General features: G+C 38.2%; 2 protein-coding genes across 3 annotated transcripts; one reads left to right on the plus strand and one right to left on the minus strand.

Annotated features, from left to right (window-relative positions):
• Window positions 1-12: 12 nt before the first annotated feature.
• On the minus strand, window positions 13-11,206 carry LOC145214431 (epithelial splicing regulatory protein 1-like). Of its 2 annotated transcripts, none has more exons than XM_080082960.1 (18): window positions 11,033-11,206; window positions 10,530-10,661; window positions 10,006-10,151; window positions 9,627-9,748; window positions 8,894-8,989; window positions 8,528-8,582; window positions 7,753-7,863; window positions 6,800-6,932; window positions 6,109-6,151; window positions 5,793-5,887; window positions 5,421-5,537; window positions 3,747-3,836; window positions 2,468-2,631; window positions 2,062-2,170; window positions 1,601-1,808; window positions 1,115-1,338; window positions 802-1,032; window positions 13-599 (listed from the first exon to the last, which is right to left on the minus strand). In XM_080082960.1, the coding sequence occupies exons 1-18, from the start codon at window positions 11,189-11,191 to the stop codon at window positions 441-443; spliced, it is 2,394 nt and encodes a 797-aa protein (XP_079939086.1). In that variant the 5' UTR covers window positions 11,192-11,206; the 3' UTR covers window positions 13-440. The 2 variants fall into 2 exon arrangements, with proteins under 2 accessions (XP_079939086.1, XP_079939094.1); XM_080082968.1 differs by lacking the exon at window positions 13-599 and adding an exon at window positions 606-691.
• Window positions 11,207-13,572: 2,366 nt separating this feature from the next.
• On the plus strand, window positions 13,573-16,687 carry LOC145229264 (uncharacterized). Its single transcript, XM_080094573.1, has 3 exons — window positions 13,573-14,215; window positions 14,780-14,875; window positions 15,031-16,687. Exons 1-3 carry the CDS (start codon window positions 13,595-13,597, stop codon window positions 16,267-16,269), a joined length of 1,956 nt encoding a protein of 651 aa, XP_079950699.1. The 5' UTR covers window positions 13,573-13,594; the 3' UTR covers window positions 16,270-16,687.
• The last annotated feature ends 1,689 nt before the right edge of the window (window positions 16,688-18,376 follow it).

Genomic DNA, 18,376 nt, shown 5'->3' on the forward strand with positions numbered 1-18,376 from the left:
AAGCTTTGCTACTTTCGCGCATTTTCATTTATTTTCGCAAGGCACGAAAACCGAGAAGTAGGAAGTTATCTACAAGGCAACGAAGTGATAAATAAGCAACGAAAATACACAACTAAATTGCAGCGAATAATTCAATTAAAAACACAGTTCTACAAGTTTACATGCCGATTTTACAGTTTGTATTATTTCGAGAAAGTAAGTTACACATAAGCAGCACCTATTGCAAACTGCCGGCCGTTAAAATGTGCGCGGCATGCAAAATTACTTAGAAATACGTCACCGAGTTACACCCTTGTGCAAATGCGAAGTACGTGATTAATGCATGTACCGTAATCGCTTGTCGATTGTCACAAAAACAGCACATTAATATTTTGAGGAACCAAAAAAAAAATCTAATAAAGTGGGCTGATTCAACAATTGCTTGTGTCTTTGATTCTGATTTACATCAACAGAAGTTCTACGTAACGATTTCCCATTGGCTTGCGATTGTTTTCAACAACTGCACGATGAGCATCTTCCAGCGTCGAAAATGTCACCAGCGCCTCACCAGTGGGGCGGAGCTTGTCGTTGTACAAAAGTTTGATTGAACTCGAGTTGATCTGGTTAAAATGGACACCATATTTAACCACTAGACAATTTCTGTGGCAGTTGCTGGCCCAGTTTACCAGCTCACTTTGGATTCAAGCTGTGACTAAATTACACATAACGGTAAATGTGTTTAATAACTGTTATAAAACAATATGAGGTAAACCCGCAACTACCACCCTCGCGCTACAAAATCTGTTTTGGTTGTCAACTTACATTGTATCCTTTAAAAAATGCAAGGATATCAGGTACTCCAGCGTGGTAAGGCATGCCCTGCATTCGAACCTGAATCCCACAACTGGCTATCGATATTGAAGCTCCCGGTACAGCGCCCGCTGGTGTCGAAACAGGAACGGCCCCTGCCAAGCTGCTTACCGGAGTACCAGTATTTCCGGTCGGTGAAACTGGTGGAGTCGGCAAATACTGTGCACAAGGCAGGTACGTAGGCTGAAAAAAAAACAGGAAAAATGATTGCAAAAGTTTGCTTTAAAAAGTTTTTCAGGTAATGATCAAGGCACTTATAGGCTACCTGTCCGTAAATTGCGTTCCTGGATGTAAACAACGCTTGGGATTGAAGCAGGTCAAGCTGTGTCGAATATTGTGCTTGTGGAGCCGCAAGGGAAGGTTGCATTAGTAAAGCTCCATGTGGGGTTTGAATTATAAATGGTGATGTGACTGGGCTTGTAGGGGTTGCTATCTGTGGAACATGAAGCGGTGCTGTTGCGACAAGTGGCTGTTCCGGTGGCAGAATTGCTAAAAATATAGGAAAATAAATTATTCCCTATAAAGCGTGGTGAGAAACAACAATATCATTTTGGTTTTGCACAGCATGTAGTCACCAGTTTGCGCCACCTTTGTAGCAAATGCAATAATAGATTTTATCACAGCCACCAGTTTCGCGGGAAAACTCTTCTATCGTTTTTATGTCATGTCTCATTAGCACAACGTTGTGATGGCGAAAGAGCCAAGAGAGTACAATGCAACACAAGGCAATATCAGTTAGCCAATAACATACTCATTCCAGGTGGCGGTACCATTCCGTTTCTGTTAAGAGTTCCACCCATTAACACCAGATTCATTTCATCCCCGGAACATTGAAACACCTCCACATACCGTTCACCCATATGCTTCTTGTGGCAGCCACCCTTACTTACGTCCAAACCAGCTTGGGAAGCTTTTTCAGGTGACAGCAGCTGAATAAAAGCATCGCCAGACGGACGTCCCTAAAAAAGATTTCATAGATATTAAAACTTGCTTTTTGGGATTTGCTTACATTGCAAAGATCTTTGACCAGCTTTATTTAAAAGAATGTGGCAGTCAAAATTCTTCTTCTTAGGCTGTTATCCGAAAAAATAACGACTGGTTTGAAGCAATGCGACAACTGCAGCAAAAATTCACACGAAAATACTTTAGTGAACAAATCTGGTGAAAAAAACCTGCTTTAGGGTTAGGGTCGAAGCATAATAAAGTTTTTACCTGTTGGTTAAGTACCATATGTATGCCATGTGGAAGAATAAATGGTGACAGCTCCCCTAAAAATGCCATGATGTCCTCAATTGTTGCAGAATATGGCATTCCACGCAAACTGCACAAAAACTAATGGTTCAGCATAAACCTAAAACATTTGCATGTGCTAACCGTTACTAAATCGCGGTTACGTTACAAAAGTTAATCTTATTTTAAACGTATATATCTTTGAGTTAAGCTATGTCTCATGCGCACAAACCCAAAACTTGATTTGTTGCTATTGTTTGTTTAATGTTAAAAATGTTAAAATATATATATATATATAAGTTTCTGCCAGGATACAGTTTAAAAGTGTAATATAACGAGTAATCGTAAAAACCTCCAACATGCAAGTAAAGCCCAATAACTTTCTTACCGAATACAGTTTCGCACTGATCCCGGGTTGATTATGTTTTGCAGACTCTGGTTGACTTGACTCGGTGTATTGGTCAGTGTCTGTTGTCCATTTGGGATTAAAGCAATCTGCATGGATGCAGGCATCGGGGGTAGAAGTGGGGATGTCATATGTCGGCTCAAAACCTGCAAAACTTTAACTTAAAAACTCCGCTGGTTTGGCACAAAACCGCCGTGTTCCTCCACACAAACGCTGTGACTTTATAAATGCCCGAGGCTAGTGACACGTTACGCATGCGAAGGTAATAACAATAATCAAACCATCGGTATATCCGTCGATTTTAAACCGACGCAAGTTATCAAAATATTGTAAAATGACGTGGTTTAAATATGATTACATAATTTACAAGAGATATTACAAAAACATACACTGCTAACTTTCCTTGACAATAAATTTTGAACGAGCAAGCATCTTCATTTTTAATTTAGTTCAACTACTTCTTTAGATGGCTACTGCATAAATAATAGCCAACTTCCTAAGCTTTTGGTCTTTGTTCAGACTCGTTTTTCAATTTTTAGGTTATAACCAGATCTGTCAAAAACATCTTACCCAAATTCAACAGATGAAAACTTTCGGAATCGCAGCAAAGAAGACGTTTCCTAACAAACCAAAAACTGCACCAAAAAGAAAACACCTCACCACCAAAATTAACACCAACTGCTCACAAGTGTTACACCAGCGCGTATATACAGTGTACACAAAATCTTGTTGGACGTGCTTGCTTTTACCACTCTTATATAAAGACTACCTTTTTCTTTCCCACATCACTTTAAGACGCAGCCACTTTCGCTGCACTTTTTCATTAGCGATAGTACAAGAAAAACAATCAACTACAAGAACGCCCGACAGACTACTTTTGCCTGCGGCGTCATATCTTACAGGCCGAAAGCAAATTCAATAGAATCGTAAAGTTCTTGCTCATTCGACGTCTACTATCGGTCGGATCGTGCGAACGAGCTTTCGCAAACTTGGACGTGGCTATTGTGTCGATAATTGCCGCTCATGTACACAATTTGGTCTGGCTAATTACGAATAATGGCATAGCACTGCTTAAACGTCGGGTTAGGATTCATGTACAACGAACAGTAAATAACAACATTTCAATAAAGTGTGAGTTCCAAGATGCACTTTCTTGATTGTGAATTCAATTGAAAACAGGTTTAGACATAAATCTCACTTTAAAATGAAGGTAGACTTCGAATATGAAACACTAATGTTTTTGGTAAATAAATGGTCATACCTGTTGTACTTCAGCTGCAGTGCTTTTGAATATCTCCACGTATCTTTTTCCCAGGGTCTGTTTGTGTTTGTTTAGAGCTTCGCTTGCGACCTGTTCGAAACGAATCTGGTCAATATACGATTCATTATACAACTACAGGTGGACAATAACATAGCCTTTTAATTTTAACATCGATCTGCAGACGCAAATGTAATGTTACGTAATCGTTAGATAGTTGATATAGTAGGGTTTTCCCAATACCTTGTTCTAAATATTGATGGTGTTTCGTCACAAAAAAAAACAAAGTCGGTCCAATACATCCTTTTGTCACATCATAAGCGTATTTGTTACGTTAGCAAGACAACCCAGTCCAGCACTATCGCAATTCGATAGTTGATATGTCACTGTTTTAAAAGAAAAGTTGCATAAAGGAGACTTATAATGAGTGACAGGGTCAGTAAGTTGGGTAACTAAAACCGCTGTTGAAGAACGTAATTTTGTACAATTCGTGCTCCGAAGGCGTTGTGGTTGTTTTACTAGTATAATGTACTGAATATTCGGTTTACCGGATTCATTCGCTCGAATCAGGCATTTCACAAAGATTCGGTTTCGGCCGAAATTATTCGGCAAATCTGCCGAACCCAGCTGATCCGATTCGTTGCAATACTAGTTTTTATACTATTTTAGTCTGTGGTTATTTCTCGCTGTTGAGACCGAACCCCGCTGTTTCGGGATTTTAGTTTAAGCTCGATAACTCAATTAAATGACGATATGGAACATGTTTTTTGGGGGGGATTAGAATCGATTCTTAGTAGGGCTGTTATCAAACAGAATATTAAGCTCGATAACTCAATTAAATGACGATATGGAACATGTTTTTTTGGGGGGGGGATTAGAATCGATTCTTAGTAGGGCTGTTATCAAACAAATTATTATTTGGTTATTTGAAATTTTTAATTATTTGAAAATTTATCGAATAATTTTTTTCTCAATTTCAAATAATCAAATATTTTTTTCCTATGCAGTAAACCTTAATTTTGGCGCAAAGTCAATTGATTTGAACACATTGGTGACATTTTTTTGAAATAGAGAGTAAACAAAAGCACTACTTTCCAGCCTTATATAACCCTTTTCCCAATATATTTTAGACTAAAGCATGATAATTTATATTTGAGCTTATAGTTTGGTATTAGTTACACCTAGTAACATTTAAGGTTATTCAAGCAAGTGATTGAAATGTTTAAGACCAAAGTTTAATTAACTAAGTGTCCACGAGAAACCTGGTAAAATGATGAGAAAAACCATGCTTTTTTTACTAAAAAAAGGTTTAGCATAAATTTAATGACAAGGAGCACAAGCACATTGCCGTTTTTTGTTTAATAAGTTTGAAATATCCTTATCCTTTAATGGTTCTGGGCCTTACATCGTTGGAATTATTTGAATTATTTGATTATTTGATTTGAAAGGGAAAAAAAATTTGATTATTTGAAAAATTCGAAACGCTTGTTTGATAACAGCCCTAATTCTTAGTCAAATTTGCTGCAACAACGTTTCCGCGTTTTAAGTTTTACTAAAAACAAGGGCATAAATCGAGACAGTTAGCAGTAGATTCGGTTAATTATAAAGCATTTGAATGTCCTAGTTTTTACGGGTGGCATAGTATGTTCTGTTTAGAACTAGACTATCCGGACGTACCGTTTCATCAGTGAACAAAACAAAAGCATCGCCAGTAAATCGACCGTCAGCGTATTTCACGAACAAGACGCCTTCCTCGCCGTGTGCTATTGGGACGTCTTCACCAAAAAAGTCAATCTGAAAAAAATGACAACATAATTTAAAATGTTGTGAGTACCGGATGTGGAAAAATGTGGAAAAAATGAAAATCATAAACCACTAAAATTCAGCTTTACTGACTTCGCACATAATGTTTGAAATTGACGACCTGCGCTACGATGAAAATGTAACCAGAATCACGTGGTGATTGTTAGGGTCGCTAATTGAGGTGTACTTGATAGAGAATTATTGCCGCAGCCGATAAATTTGTCGACCAAATTTCAATAAACTTACTATGTCCTGTGTAGTCGTGCAGAAGGGCAGTCCACGCATACGCACAATGGCGTCGCCTTCTTTGGATAAAAAATGAATTGCCTCACAAGATGTACCTGCGTAAAGTACTTTTACAATCAACACGTAAACAGGCCATTGTACACCATTTATTACGTTCTGATACAGCACGTCGGAATGTTACAGATCTCACGCAACCTACATGCCGTAATACGACCGACTAACTGCTGTAGTCGAATCCTCCACAAATCACCATATTGATCTTTACTGGTAACATGCGCTACGTTCAAAGATACGCGTACAGGACATATACAATTACCTGTAGCAACTTTATGAAACTCTTCGGCTGATGCTCTGTACACCTGCAGATCAACAAGGTGTAGAAAAGTGACGACTGATATAGTTGCTGCTATACCTACAGCCACAAAGCTGAAATTTTCTTGCTATAAACTACTACCATAGGTAACGCTTTTATTAGATTTGTAACTTCGAAGCATATTGCTGCAACGCAGAATAGCTCTTAATGCACAATATTACAATCAAGCGGAGCTAAGAATGCACTGGCTGGCGAGAATAGGACGTGTCGACGAGAAACGCATTACATCCCTGTTTCGGATGCGTGCAAACTGATTCACGTTTCCTATTTAAAGGCATATGTCATCTGCCGCATTATTGCCTTATCGGTTAGACCTTTTCGTGGTTTGTATTGTTGTGGACAATGCTGATTTTCAACCAGTCTTGTGTACGAGGCTTGAGATGAGGGACTGCATTTAATTTATGCACTTTTTATTTTAAGTGCTACATGTTTGGAGACTTTTATAAGTTTGCACTGATGTTTTTAAAGAGGTTTGCATCATATAAAATAAACCTCACGTACAATACAGACGGGTTTTTTAAAAAAAATTGAAAATATTGAAATATAGGCTACTTAGCTGGAATAACGTACAGATTTTTGTGTGCAATTTATACAAGAACGAAAACGTTATCCACACCAAACTGTTCATTCTTACCTCAATGTAGCGGTTTCCCATGTAGTGCTTGTGACGAAGCAAAGCCAAATCCCTTTGTTCGACATTTTCAAATCTCACCAATGCTTCGCCGTTTCTACGACCCTGAGGGTTTAGCACCAAAGCTGCCCCACCCCTGTATGGTCAAATAAAACCACGGGGCGACGGAAATCAGGTATACGACGATGTTGGGCATGGGAAAACACAGCACCAGGTGCAAAAATTCGTTAAGTGCAAAGTCGTAGAAAAATAAGACGTTGTTTTCCGTTTTGAAGCAACCACCGACGCCACAGGCCCCCACCATCAACACCACCGATGATGAAAAGAAAAAAGAAAGCAGAGAAATTAAAAACTGAAATCAAATGAAGTGTTGTTTTGGGGATGCTACATAATTGTTAATGCGCATGGTACAGCAAAACAATGCTTCAACAGTTTACAAAACAAGATTTTTTCAGGATATTTAATCTAATGGTTAACATAACTAACTGGGTGAACTTTTGTCCTGTCTTAAATAATAACAAAGCACTTCAAAAACATGTGTCACAAGTCCACTCCAACTCTATTTGTATTAGCACTATGTGTTGCCTGAATTTAATTCCAAACGATACGGTCAACCACCACTATTTCACATTGAACTGAGCAATTGTGAATTCACCAAGTGCACCAGCATTAACCTGTATATGTGTTCAAACATATGGCCCAATTACACCCAACTCACATGTAAATCACATTTCCACTAGATGGCGCTGTTGAGCAACAAGTTAAAACTTTAACATCTGTTTGTCATTGTTGCTAATTTAAATAATACTTATCAGCACGATTAATTTGTTTTCATAAATAGTCATTCCGTTTTCACTTCCAAAAGAAAAAATAACGCGTACTCTTGTAACATCTTTACCACAGCTAACAAAAAGTATTTGCGGTTCAAACGGAAACAAATTTAAATAGTATCATACCGTGGTATATTGAGTCCTTTGAAAAATTTTGCCACGTCATGGTCAGATGCTTGCCATGGTAATCCCCTTGCCCGAACCACCGTGTCATCCATTATAACGTCGGATGTCATGCTTTAGGTAAAACTTATTTTTTGATATAGATATGACCAAAGACGTCGCAGTTAATAGAATACGTTTTTAATTTAAGACACTCAAAGCGATAGCGGTTAGCACTATAAACAAAAAAGAACACTGTATATTATTAAAAGTAGTCACATTGTTGTCGCCACTGCACAGCTCTAATGACGTAACTTAATTGTATAGTTTACCGATATAATGTGTTAATCGTTATTTTCAAAAATATTAAACAAAACGTTCGAAAAAAAAATCGTAAAATATAAAATATGTATAAAATCTATTAAAATCTGTTAGGTCGAAAAAATGGTCTGTGGAAATAAGAATTTTCTTCCAGAAAAATTTTATACCAGCACCGCTTCTTAATTATTTTCTAACTTACGGCGGGTACAATTTCAAACAACTAATTTAATATTAAAATAGTATTAAACTTAATTTAAAATATTTGTTTACCAAAATAGTGATAACAAACGTAGTACATTTATTAAATGCGATGCTTTGCACAAAGTATCGTAGTTTTACTGATGTATTCAAGAGCTCATAACGCAATTTAAAAAACAAACAATACTTTTATGCACTGGCCAACAACGGACTTGAGAAACACTGTACTAGATAGTTACAAAACAAAGACGTCCGATAGTTACGGACTAAATCTGCTTACCAAGGTCCAGTTTCCAGTCTATCCACTATGCGTTCGGGAGATGTAAATAGGTAACCTGTATTTAAATGCATATCCTTTTACCTCAAGCAAAAATCTAACGTGCAATATGAGCCATCTATTCAACGATTTTAAATGCACACATAAGCGTCTATAAGAGAGATATCTGTGAAGCAGATACAGTTTTTACGGTACGTAAAAGCCTTATACCAACTATTAATAAAACATTTTTCATTGTGAAAAACAATCCCTTTTATATTAGTTAGGTTTTTAAACCTTTTTTATTATTTTGTCGTTACAGAGCCCTCAATTTTCCGCGACACCAATATCTGCCTCATCGCCATCAAGCCCTATGTCTTTTACACTTACCGTGTTGGTCTGATATCATAACTTGTATGACAGAACTCATTCGTCTCACGTGGTCAACGCCGTATGTTCCGAATTCGTCAACTCTAACATTCAGGCCTTAGTGGATGGAAGTAAAGAGTTAAGCAAGTTAAATCGTGAACAATTATTAGGATACACTGTCGCAATTATTAGGATGTACATGTTAGCATACATAGACTATTTGTCTGGATAACAATGTTTATTTAACTGCAGTGAATGACAAAAGACAACAATAAACGGTGCTTTAGGTTTTAATGGTACCATATTATTTGGTTGTTTTACTTGTTCAGCTATATATCGTACGATGTGTGCTTTTATCTTGAATATTTATAACCGTGTTCAGGGCCGAAATAGTTTAGACAAAACAGCTGGTATGACGTCTCCGATGCACAAACAGCACGTGCCATTTGCAACGTGTCTATGGGAAAACAGACACGCGTCCAAGAAATATGCTTTTGTTTGCTTTAGGCCTTCGCACCATGATTAGGGTAAGATCGCACAGTGTTCGTGTACAGCTGCAATTCATACCTATTATGTTAGCATCCGGGTTGTTTAGCAACTGGCAGTGCTCAAGCACCAGTAAAGGACTGTTTTGTTATACCAAACCAGCTGTACAAAGCAAACAATTCAAAGAGACAATGATGTGTTTTTTTTCAACTGGTGTCTATTTTGTGATTTATCTGCATACAAACGAGCTCCAATAACAAAAGGATACAATTAAGCATCTCCGATACAGAAAAGGGCCCAACTAGCGTGCTCTGCTGTTCACCATTGATTTCCATGTGATTTTGAATGTTTTCAAAGCATTGACAAAATTCTTTTTTTAAATCAAAGAAACTGAAATCGTAAATAGTAAATTTAGTTTACGTGATGTAGCGATGCCTTGATTCAACTTCTGTCACTCTTCAAAATAAAAGCAACATCTAAAGCAAGCACTACACCAAAAACTTAGGTCTAACAAATGTACATAAATTACTACTTTTTTTGTAATTAATTTAAAAAAAGACACATAATTTAAACACATAACTTAAATTTTCACAACAGAATGCTGTTTTTTCGCAGCTGAAAATGCACGAGGTATGGCAAACATGTACCTAAAGCAGAAATCTGGGAGTGTTGTTTCCCAGCGAACAGAGGTTGGCATTAAAACTTGCCGGAGGTGACACTGTCCGTCTGTGCAAAGGGTGAAGCTGCAAGTCTTTCCTTGGTCGTTCAACTCATTTCGCAGTGTCTGCTCAAACTAAAATCAGATTTAAATACATACGTGCATATAATCATCGTTTTAAGTGGACCAAAAAGTGACACGCAAGTACCGGTCCCAAATCCGTCCCGGATCAGAAAAAAAAACGAAACCCAAATTCGGCCCGAAGGTTCATGACAGAAATGCAGCCGAGTGTGAAGTCAGGTCCGAATCAAACCGGTTATATTCAAACCCGAAAAGCCCGGTTCTACTTACAGCTCTGTGGCATGCAATCGTTTTCAGAGTGATTCCTTGAAAGGCTTCGATTTTCTAGATGCCCAACTGAAAGTGAGGCAGTGTGCACCGAAATATTTACAAAAAACACGCATATGTATCGGAATATGCAATTTATCATTTTCTACGCGTTTTTTTACTTACCTGGTGAATGGCATCTTCAAACGTTGGCGCGTCGCTTAACATATCCTCTGTTATCCCAGTAGAATCACTCCACTCCTTCTTAATGCTGGTGTTGATTGAAGGTTGAACGTAAATATAATGTATATCACCCGTCTGAAATCAATTTTAAAATAGGTGTATTATATAACTTTTAACAAACCAAGGATGTGATGGTATCCTATTTATATAAGGATATTTACTCGCACGCCACATGCAATACGTTAGGTCGTGTTTTTTTTTAGAAAAAAAGTTACATTTGAAGTCAGCGTTTCAACTTGTTTACCCATTATGTCTTGGTTGACGTTGTATATAAGCTATATAGAACAAAATAAATTGAAATAAAATTTGCGACACTTTTCGAGCCCTCTATGTTAATTGTCACGTTATACGTATTAGCCAGTAAACGCCGGTTAAGAGTTGTATTTTTGAACACAAGTTACAACACGACGAATGTGAAAAAGTAAACGAAATTGAAAACAAATTACCTGGTTTTGATTTAAATCAATTAGTTGCCAAACAATTACCACGACGTCACTCTCATCGCTGCCTAACAGTTCAGACGAACCATTTCCCGTTGTTACGCAATGAAACAACACTAGTATATCGCAATAATGCTGGGACGGCTTCAGGTAATTGCCTTTCATCTTAACTGATCTAAATGTAGTTAAAAAATCTGAAATTTTTCTCTTTAATCATTTCGGACCAACCAACTAGCTGTAATAATGTTGTCGTAATCGTTTTGCTATCTATCGATACTTTTTCATGCGCCAGCCGATGCTCTTCTAACTACTTGACAACACTCCACACAACTACTAACAGGAACAGCGACAGGTCCTGTTTTAACTGACTTCTAAAACCTGTTGCTTGTTTAGTGGGCCAGGCGCTCATCGGCGCTTGCAAGGTAAATTTTCCACGCACATACTGTAATTGCGAAGCGTGGAATTCGCAAGTTGCGCATTCTCGAATCCCGCCATTGTTATTCCGCTCATTGCGCCTAACTTTATCACAGGAACTATCCAAACAATGAAGTTTTCACATTACATTTTTTGACAAAGATGTTTTCGATGGTAAGCTTTGAAAATCCAACAAATGGATTGTGGAAAGTATGTATATTATATTGCAGTTGATTATCAAGCAAGCTGGTGTGTTTTATAGGTTACATGTGTCGAAACACTAACCCTGAAGTTTGTTTTTAACGTGTGCTTGATTCGTTGTTCTCATTTCTTTGAACACCCACGCACACGTAATTTTGGGATGTGTATGTGCAAAACAAAGTTATTAAAATGTCTTTGTTTCCTGCCTCTGGTTCAATCATAAATCTAAGTTTGGCAAATAGGCCTCCGTCTCATTCCAAGCATAGCCAACGAGCTTGCATGGGAAACCGTAAAAAGCAATATTCCTGCAGCAAACGTTTCCGGAACGATGTATCTCTACCGCCAAGCAACCGTTTTAGCAATTTGATTAGTTTTCCTGGCGATGCTGAGGAGCAGAGAGAGGACTTAACACGACGCTTAGAGAAAGCCCAGAGCGGTACCCAAGTCACAACTCTAAATTGCGCGAGAAAAGCGCATGGAGTTGGGCAGCACTTGGTGACACCAACAATCTTGCTTTGCCCAGGGAAAAGCACAGGAAATAATTTATGGCGCCTGTACATTATAACAGGCAAGCACGACTCACTTTGTAATAGAATAGTTTGGCATTTTGTAAAACAGTTCATTAGTATTGTTGAGTAACGAAATAGGAGTCGAAGACAAAACGTATTTTTCCAGACTTTAGATTGTAATTGTTTGAAACGTACTGCCTCCGGAACAGATAAAAATGTTAATCGACTCATATTTTTTTTAGTTTTAACCCTAGTCGTTATGTGGGTTTAAACAATGCGTAGTCAATTAGTTAGTGGGACAACTCACTTGTCACATGGGCAAAAATACATTAATTGAGCTTACATCCTACAAACCTTTTTATCAATTGGATTTATACAATTCGTAGTTTGATACAGCGTTGCCGAATTTTAAGGCCTCAGTGGTGTCTATTATATATAGCGAGAGAATGCACAATGCGAAGCACTTCACAAGCCGTGAAGCAATTAAGCTCTGTTCAATTCTTCAACAACTTTAACCTCAACTTAGTAGATTCGTGTTGCCCGTGGAACAATCAGCATTCCAGTATGTCTAGCGATCTGATATACAGTGTCGAATAACACGGACAAAGGTTTATAACATGCGCCGCGTACGGGGCAAAAGCGCACATAACGCAGGAATAATTATAGTCAGAGCGTCTCAATAGGCAAGGTTCCTCAGTGCCTGGGACCGAACCACCAGTGCCGACTGGCTAAGTTTGTGTCTAAATTAAGTACAGTTGCAAAAAGTTGTTACCTGTGTACACTATTTGTTCAAGCACCAGTATGTGAATAGTGTAAGATATCAGTTGAGATTTTCAACGCGCTGGGCGACGGAAATACGAACGCGCGGGAAATATGACTGCACGTTTAGCTTAAAAGCAAGTTTAGAAAAAAAAATAATAATTTTGGATCCAACGTTCTACGGTCCAACATAACGCAGTTCTGTAAAAATTATTGTATTTTTTACCAGTGTCGTTTAAAAATATTGTAATGCATACTGCAACGTGTTTTATAGTTTAGTATCAGTAAGTTTAACCTTCTTTGGTTTCTCATGTTAAAACATCAACTAAAAATATGTGTCGTGCTGGCATTTGTAAGTTAGATCAAGCTGAGAGCGTAGGAAGAGCTCAACGTTACCAACGACTGCACTCCACAAGGCAGAGTAAACGACCAATTCTCTTTTGGCCCTAAAATAATTTAGTTTAGTCACATAGATTTAAATATACCCAACTCCACCGTGTGAACTCATAATACTTACAATAAAGGGCGTGACGGTGAAAATTTTCATGGGTTACGTCACAGACACAAGCTTGTGGTGTAATCAATCTGCAGACAACAGAAAAAGATTCGATAAATGCTGAACTAATAAAACTAGTTCAACACAATTCCTTTGTTTTAGATTTGTAAGAAATTCGAGACTCTAGGTATGGATGCTCTTGACCTAAGTGTAGGCGAAAAAAAAAGTCGACGAAAAAAACAAATACCGCAACGAAGACAGAATCCAGCAGAACTGTCACACGCAGTTGTGGACAGAACCATTGATGACGTCAATGAATCAATGATTGAAAGCCAATCTGAGGAAAGTAACAAAAATATCCTCGCGGCAAGAGAGGTTCGTAATTTAGGTGGAAACCAATTTAATACACCATCGCTAGAAAATACCGGGAATACACTGTTTCATGTGGGGGATGACGATTCTGAAACATCATCTTTGTCCCCTATGGTTGATGACGCTAGCAAGAACATTTCAAAAAATGGCCGCCACATTCGTGACCTTGCCATGGATGAAAATATCAACTTCCATGATTCACCAAAGCAATCGATTGTAAATTCCAGCATGGCCAAGAAGTACTCCAGTACCAATGCATCTCTTCAAGACTACTGCGAACGATTAAATAAACGCAGTTTTCGCTCCACCTACGTTGGAGTGAAAGGCAAGGATGATGTGCAACCGATGGATACACCAGGCATTCCGGAACGAACTAAAAAACAAAACCGTTGGGCATTTAACGTTTGGAGGGAGTGGGCGAGAAAAAGAAATTTTGTGGTAAATTTAACGTATTTATAAATGTGTGTAGAGCTAATTTTTCAGTTAGTTATAAAAGATCAATCACCTTTTGTTATTATCTATAACAGTGGTTCTCAAACTTTTTCATTATTTTTTCAAACCGGTCCCTTTGTCATTATGTCGAGGGCTCGCGGTCCTTCAGCTGGAATGTGTATTTCAGAAAAACGAAAGTTGATTGCATTTTTAGCTAGTTATGCAAAAGGATTTTAGCTAGTTATGTAAAACTGCGCATAATAATGATCCAAAAACAGCTTGTGACATCACAGACAAGACAAAAAAAAGCATTACGATTGTGCGCGAACTATTGCATTTTTGATAGTTGTCATTCAATAAAGGCTATTGTTTAGCAATAGAGACAGTCGATTCTCAATTCTAATTTGATTTAAACTTATTCAGTGGCTCAAACTGACGCTAAATAAGATTAGAGAATTACTTCAACCGCTTTGCGGTCACCCCCAAAATTGCCTCACGAACCCCTAAAGGACCGCGGACCCCAGTTTGAGAACCGCTGATCTATAACATGTTGCTACTGTCTCTTTTTAGAGTTGCGGTTTAGGTGGCGAATACAAAGAGGTTCCTTTAGATGTTGGGAAGGCCAGTGAGTTGCAGTTGGACCATTGGCTATCCAAGTTTGTCCAGGTAAGTAAAAACTTGTCGTATGTTTTTTCGAAGATCGTTTTGTTGAAAATTTGGCCGATCGAATAACGCTGTGTCATTTTTATCGTAATTCACCGTAGAAAATACAGTATTATTCACATGTAAATTACGAAATATTTATCCATGCTTTAAAACAGGAGGTTCGACGCAAGGATGGCAACCCGTATCCTCCCCATACATTAATGCAAATAGTCATGGGAATACAACGATATTTGCGACAACAAGCTGGCAGGCCTTCTATTTGCATCCTGGATCGAAGTAACCCTACTTACAGTAGTTTTCGAACGGTTCTAGACAGCCGGATAAAAGAACTGACAAATAACGGCGTCACTTCTTCAATTAAAAACGGCAGAAAAAACAATACTTTACCACTAAACAGCAAGGTATTGACATCCAATTCCGGGCCACACTACCCGGAAGAGTCGGGCTTATGGGAAAGTGGCGTGATCGGACTAGATACAGCACTGGGATTGTTGAATGCTGTCTTTTTTCATAACACGGTATCTTTTGGAATTCGCACTATCGATGATCACTGGAACCTCAAAATGTGCCATTTTGAGCTTGGTATTTTTGGAGACCAAACATATGTGGAGTTTGTTCCTTCAAAGGATCCTACGTACGTCAGCAGAGGCCTCACACAGGATAGGCGCCTATACTCGGATCCAAAAAATTCGCGATGTGCAGTTAGTATCTTTCAAAAATATTTATCTTTGGTTCCCACCGATGGCGCGTTCTATAGGCATCCTCAAGAACCAACTTTAGTTGATCGATCGATTAGATTCTCAGATCAATGGATCGGAAAAAACCGACTCCGTGCAATGATTAAGCACATTTTCGATACGACCCGTTTGGACGGAATACAGCGTCATCATCACGGGCAAATCAACTGGCCCACCACGACCCCAATACTTAATCCTAACACTTACGCTTCGCACAAACAGACTGCAGAACAGCCATCCATTGGCAACAACATTTATGATAGGCTAGCACAGGCAATGCTACAACTGTCCAGGGCTTCAAAACCAATACGTGCATTTAGCCATAACGATTCACATACCGACCCCGCTACTCCTGTTGGAGCAAGCCCTGTGATGTCATCGTCGCCACGAATTTCAGACAATGAGGAATCGAAAGAGCAAAGTAATTCGTCAAGTTCATGTAAAGCGCAAGGGCTGTCGGAATTAAAGTTTGAAAGCTACGATATTCGACCCAAACGACTGCGGATGGTAAACGATCAAGAACAACAGATTGAACTCTCGCGCCCATCGTCTTCGGGGAATTCTCATGAAAATGTGTTGGAAATATCCGTACCAAAATCAATAACAAGTGTCGTTATCATCAAAGGTGTTTCCCGTGTTGCTGTTGACTTGGATTAATTGTTTTCCTCTTCCTCTTTTTCGCCATTATTGTTTGGTTATTCCTTCCATGTGCACTTGTAAATATCACCTATTTTGTTTATTTCTAGGATTAAGGCTTTGCATGCACAAACTTCAATTTGTTTGAAAGCCTTGACAGCGGAAATTTTGTTTTTTTATTATAAAATTGTACACTACGATAGCTGCTACAAAATGAAGTAAATTATGATTTTTATTATGCCTGTGATGCAGCGAGTGAAATTCGAATGCCGCCCTTTATTCTTTTTTGTGCTACGTTTAAGCTTACATATCTTAAAACTGTTTTTGTGATTGTTTATTTGAAAACTGGAAATCTATTGACATAAAGAACGTGAAAGCAATAAATTATGTCTATTTTTTTTCAAACAATAAAATACCACATTGGAATTTCGTAGCCTAACTTTTTCTGGTTTGCTTTGTTGCATACTTAACAGCACGCCTACCTTCAGAGTAGTCTACAAGTTAAGTCTCTTGGTGTACATTTACATTTATGTATTTGTTTGCAAATCGGAAAACACTACAAAACATGTTGTTACATAAACGCATTTTATTTTCTTCAAGTGGGATGTCTTAGGGTCAGGCTACCTGAAAATACGCAAACTACCAATGAAACTTATTAAAATGCTGATGGTAAGGGCTATCAAGGGGCTATTATACCCATTTTTGACTTTAATATTCCCACACGTGTAAATATTATCTTTTGGTGTTTAATACAAGCCCCTACAGCAGCGGTTCTCAAACTGGGGTCCGCGGACCTTTAGGGGTCCGTGAGGCAATTTTGGGGGGACCGCAAAGCGGTTGAAGTAATTCTCTAATCTTATTTAGCACCAGTTTGTGCCACTGAATAAGTTTAAATCAAATTAGAATTGAGAATCGACTGTCTCTATTGCTAAACAATAGCCTTTATTGAATGACAACTATCAAAAATGCAATCCTTTTGCATAACTTGCTAAAAATGCGATCAACTTTCGTTTTTCTGAAATGCACATTCCAGCTAAAGGACCGCGAGCCCTCGACATAATGGCAAAGGGACCGTTTTTAAAAAATAATGAAAAAGTTTGAGAACCACTTCCCTACAGTGCGGAAAAAAAACAAATACAGTGGTTTATTGGCTTGGTAGGAAATAAATTCCGTGGTTATATTGCTTCAATACGAGATTGCTTAGCCTACATTAGACTTCTTGCGAACTACATGTGTGTTGCGCCTGGACTATTTGCAGACGCCTATGGCCTAAGCCCGAAGTTACAGAGTAGATCAGTAGACTATGTTGTTTAACGCACAAAAAGTCCCCAACATTGAATAAATCTTTGAGGGTTTAGTATTCTTTCGGACAAAAGTGTTTCTAAACGCAATAAAAACTGTTTAAAGAAGGTGTAAACTGAAAAACTGTTAGCTTATTTTAGGTTGAGTAATCTGGTTTAGAGCTACTCAATTAAATTGATTCTGTGGTGTCTTTAGGAACTGTTTTAGGATAAAGGTGAAGTTATAAAGAAACTTTTTCGATTGGTGCAAAATATTTACGTGTCACGCGTAAATTAAACTGCTTTTATTGTTGTTGCGTGATACTTTATTTACCGGGTTGCCATACCGCCATTATTTCTAAGATTTGTCCTTATTTTGAAGGGCATAGCTTAGAAAAATGTATTGTCTATATTTCTAAGAAATGTCCTTGTTTTTGACTTAAGTCCTTATTTTGTCTTGTTTTCAAAAATTACAAGTCAAATCCCTGCTACAAGTGAAAGTAAACCAAGACCTGAGATGTCGTGAGATGCACGAAGGGGTATATATCGATGGCAACCCTGCCTATTTGCAACAGTGCTATAGTGAATATTTGCACACGAGGGCACGAGCTGTATTGGGAAGTGCACGGGTGTAGGCTGGCAAGAAACATCCAGCAAATGTCAGTAAGCCATTTTTCTTTTATAATGCACAGAATAGCTTGTGATTTATTTTATTTCCTAATTAATCGGTTATTTCCCACACTCTTCGTTCATATTGAGGTTCATTTCGAGTACGGTTTGTTGTTTAGTTCATTTACGGGGGACCGCGAGGAGCTTAAAGTACGTCTACAATCTTCTGTAATATGAGA

The sequence above is a fragment of the Phallusia mammillata genome, chromosome 1 (genome assembly GCF_965637545.1).
Source record: "Phallusia mammillata chromosome 1, kaPhaMamm4.hap1.1, whole genome shotgun sequence".
Lineage (NCBI taxonomy): Eukaryota > Metazoa > Chordata > Ascidiacea > Phlebobranchia > Ascidiidae > Phallusia > Phallusia mammillata.

Coding starts and splice junctions, on each gene's coding strand:
- LOC145214431 (XM_080082960.1), bottom strand. CDS start 11,191: ATGAAAGGCAATTACCTGAAGCCGTCCCAGCATTATTGCGATATACTA. Junction 3,837..5,420: donor TTTTGTTCACTGATGAAACG/GTACGTCCGGAT, acceptor CGTTTCGAACAG/GTCGCAAGCGAAGCTCTAAA. Junction 1,339..1,600: donor GGTACCGCCACCTGGAATGA/GTATGTTATTGG, acceptor CTATATTTTTAG/CAATTCTGCCACCGGAACAG.
- LOC145229264 (XM_080094573.1), top strand. CDS start 13,595: ATGGATGCTCTTGACCTAAGTGTAGGCGAAAAAAAAAGTCGACGAAAA. Junction 14,216..14,779: donor CGAGAAAAAGAAATTTTGTG/GTAAATTTAACG, acceptor GTCTCTTTTTAG/AGTTGCGGTTTAGGTGGCGA. Junction 14,876..15,030: donor GGCTATCCAAGTTTGTCCAG/GTAAGTAAAAAC, acceptor GCTTTAAAACAG/GAGGTTCGACGCAAGGATGG.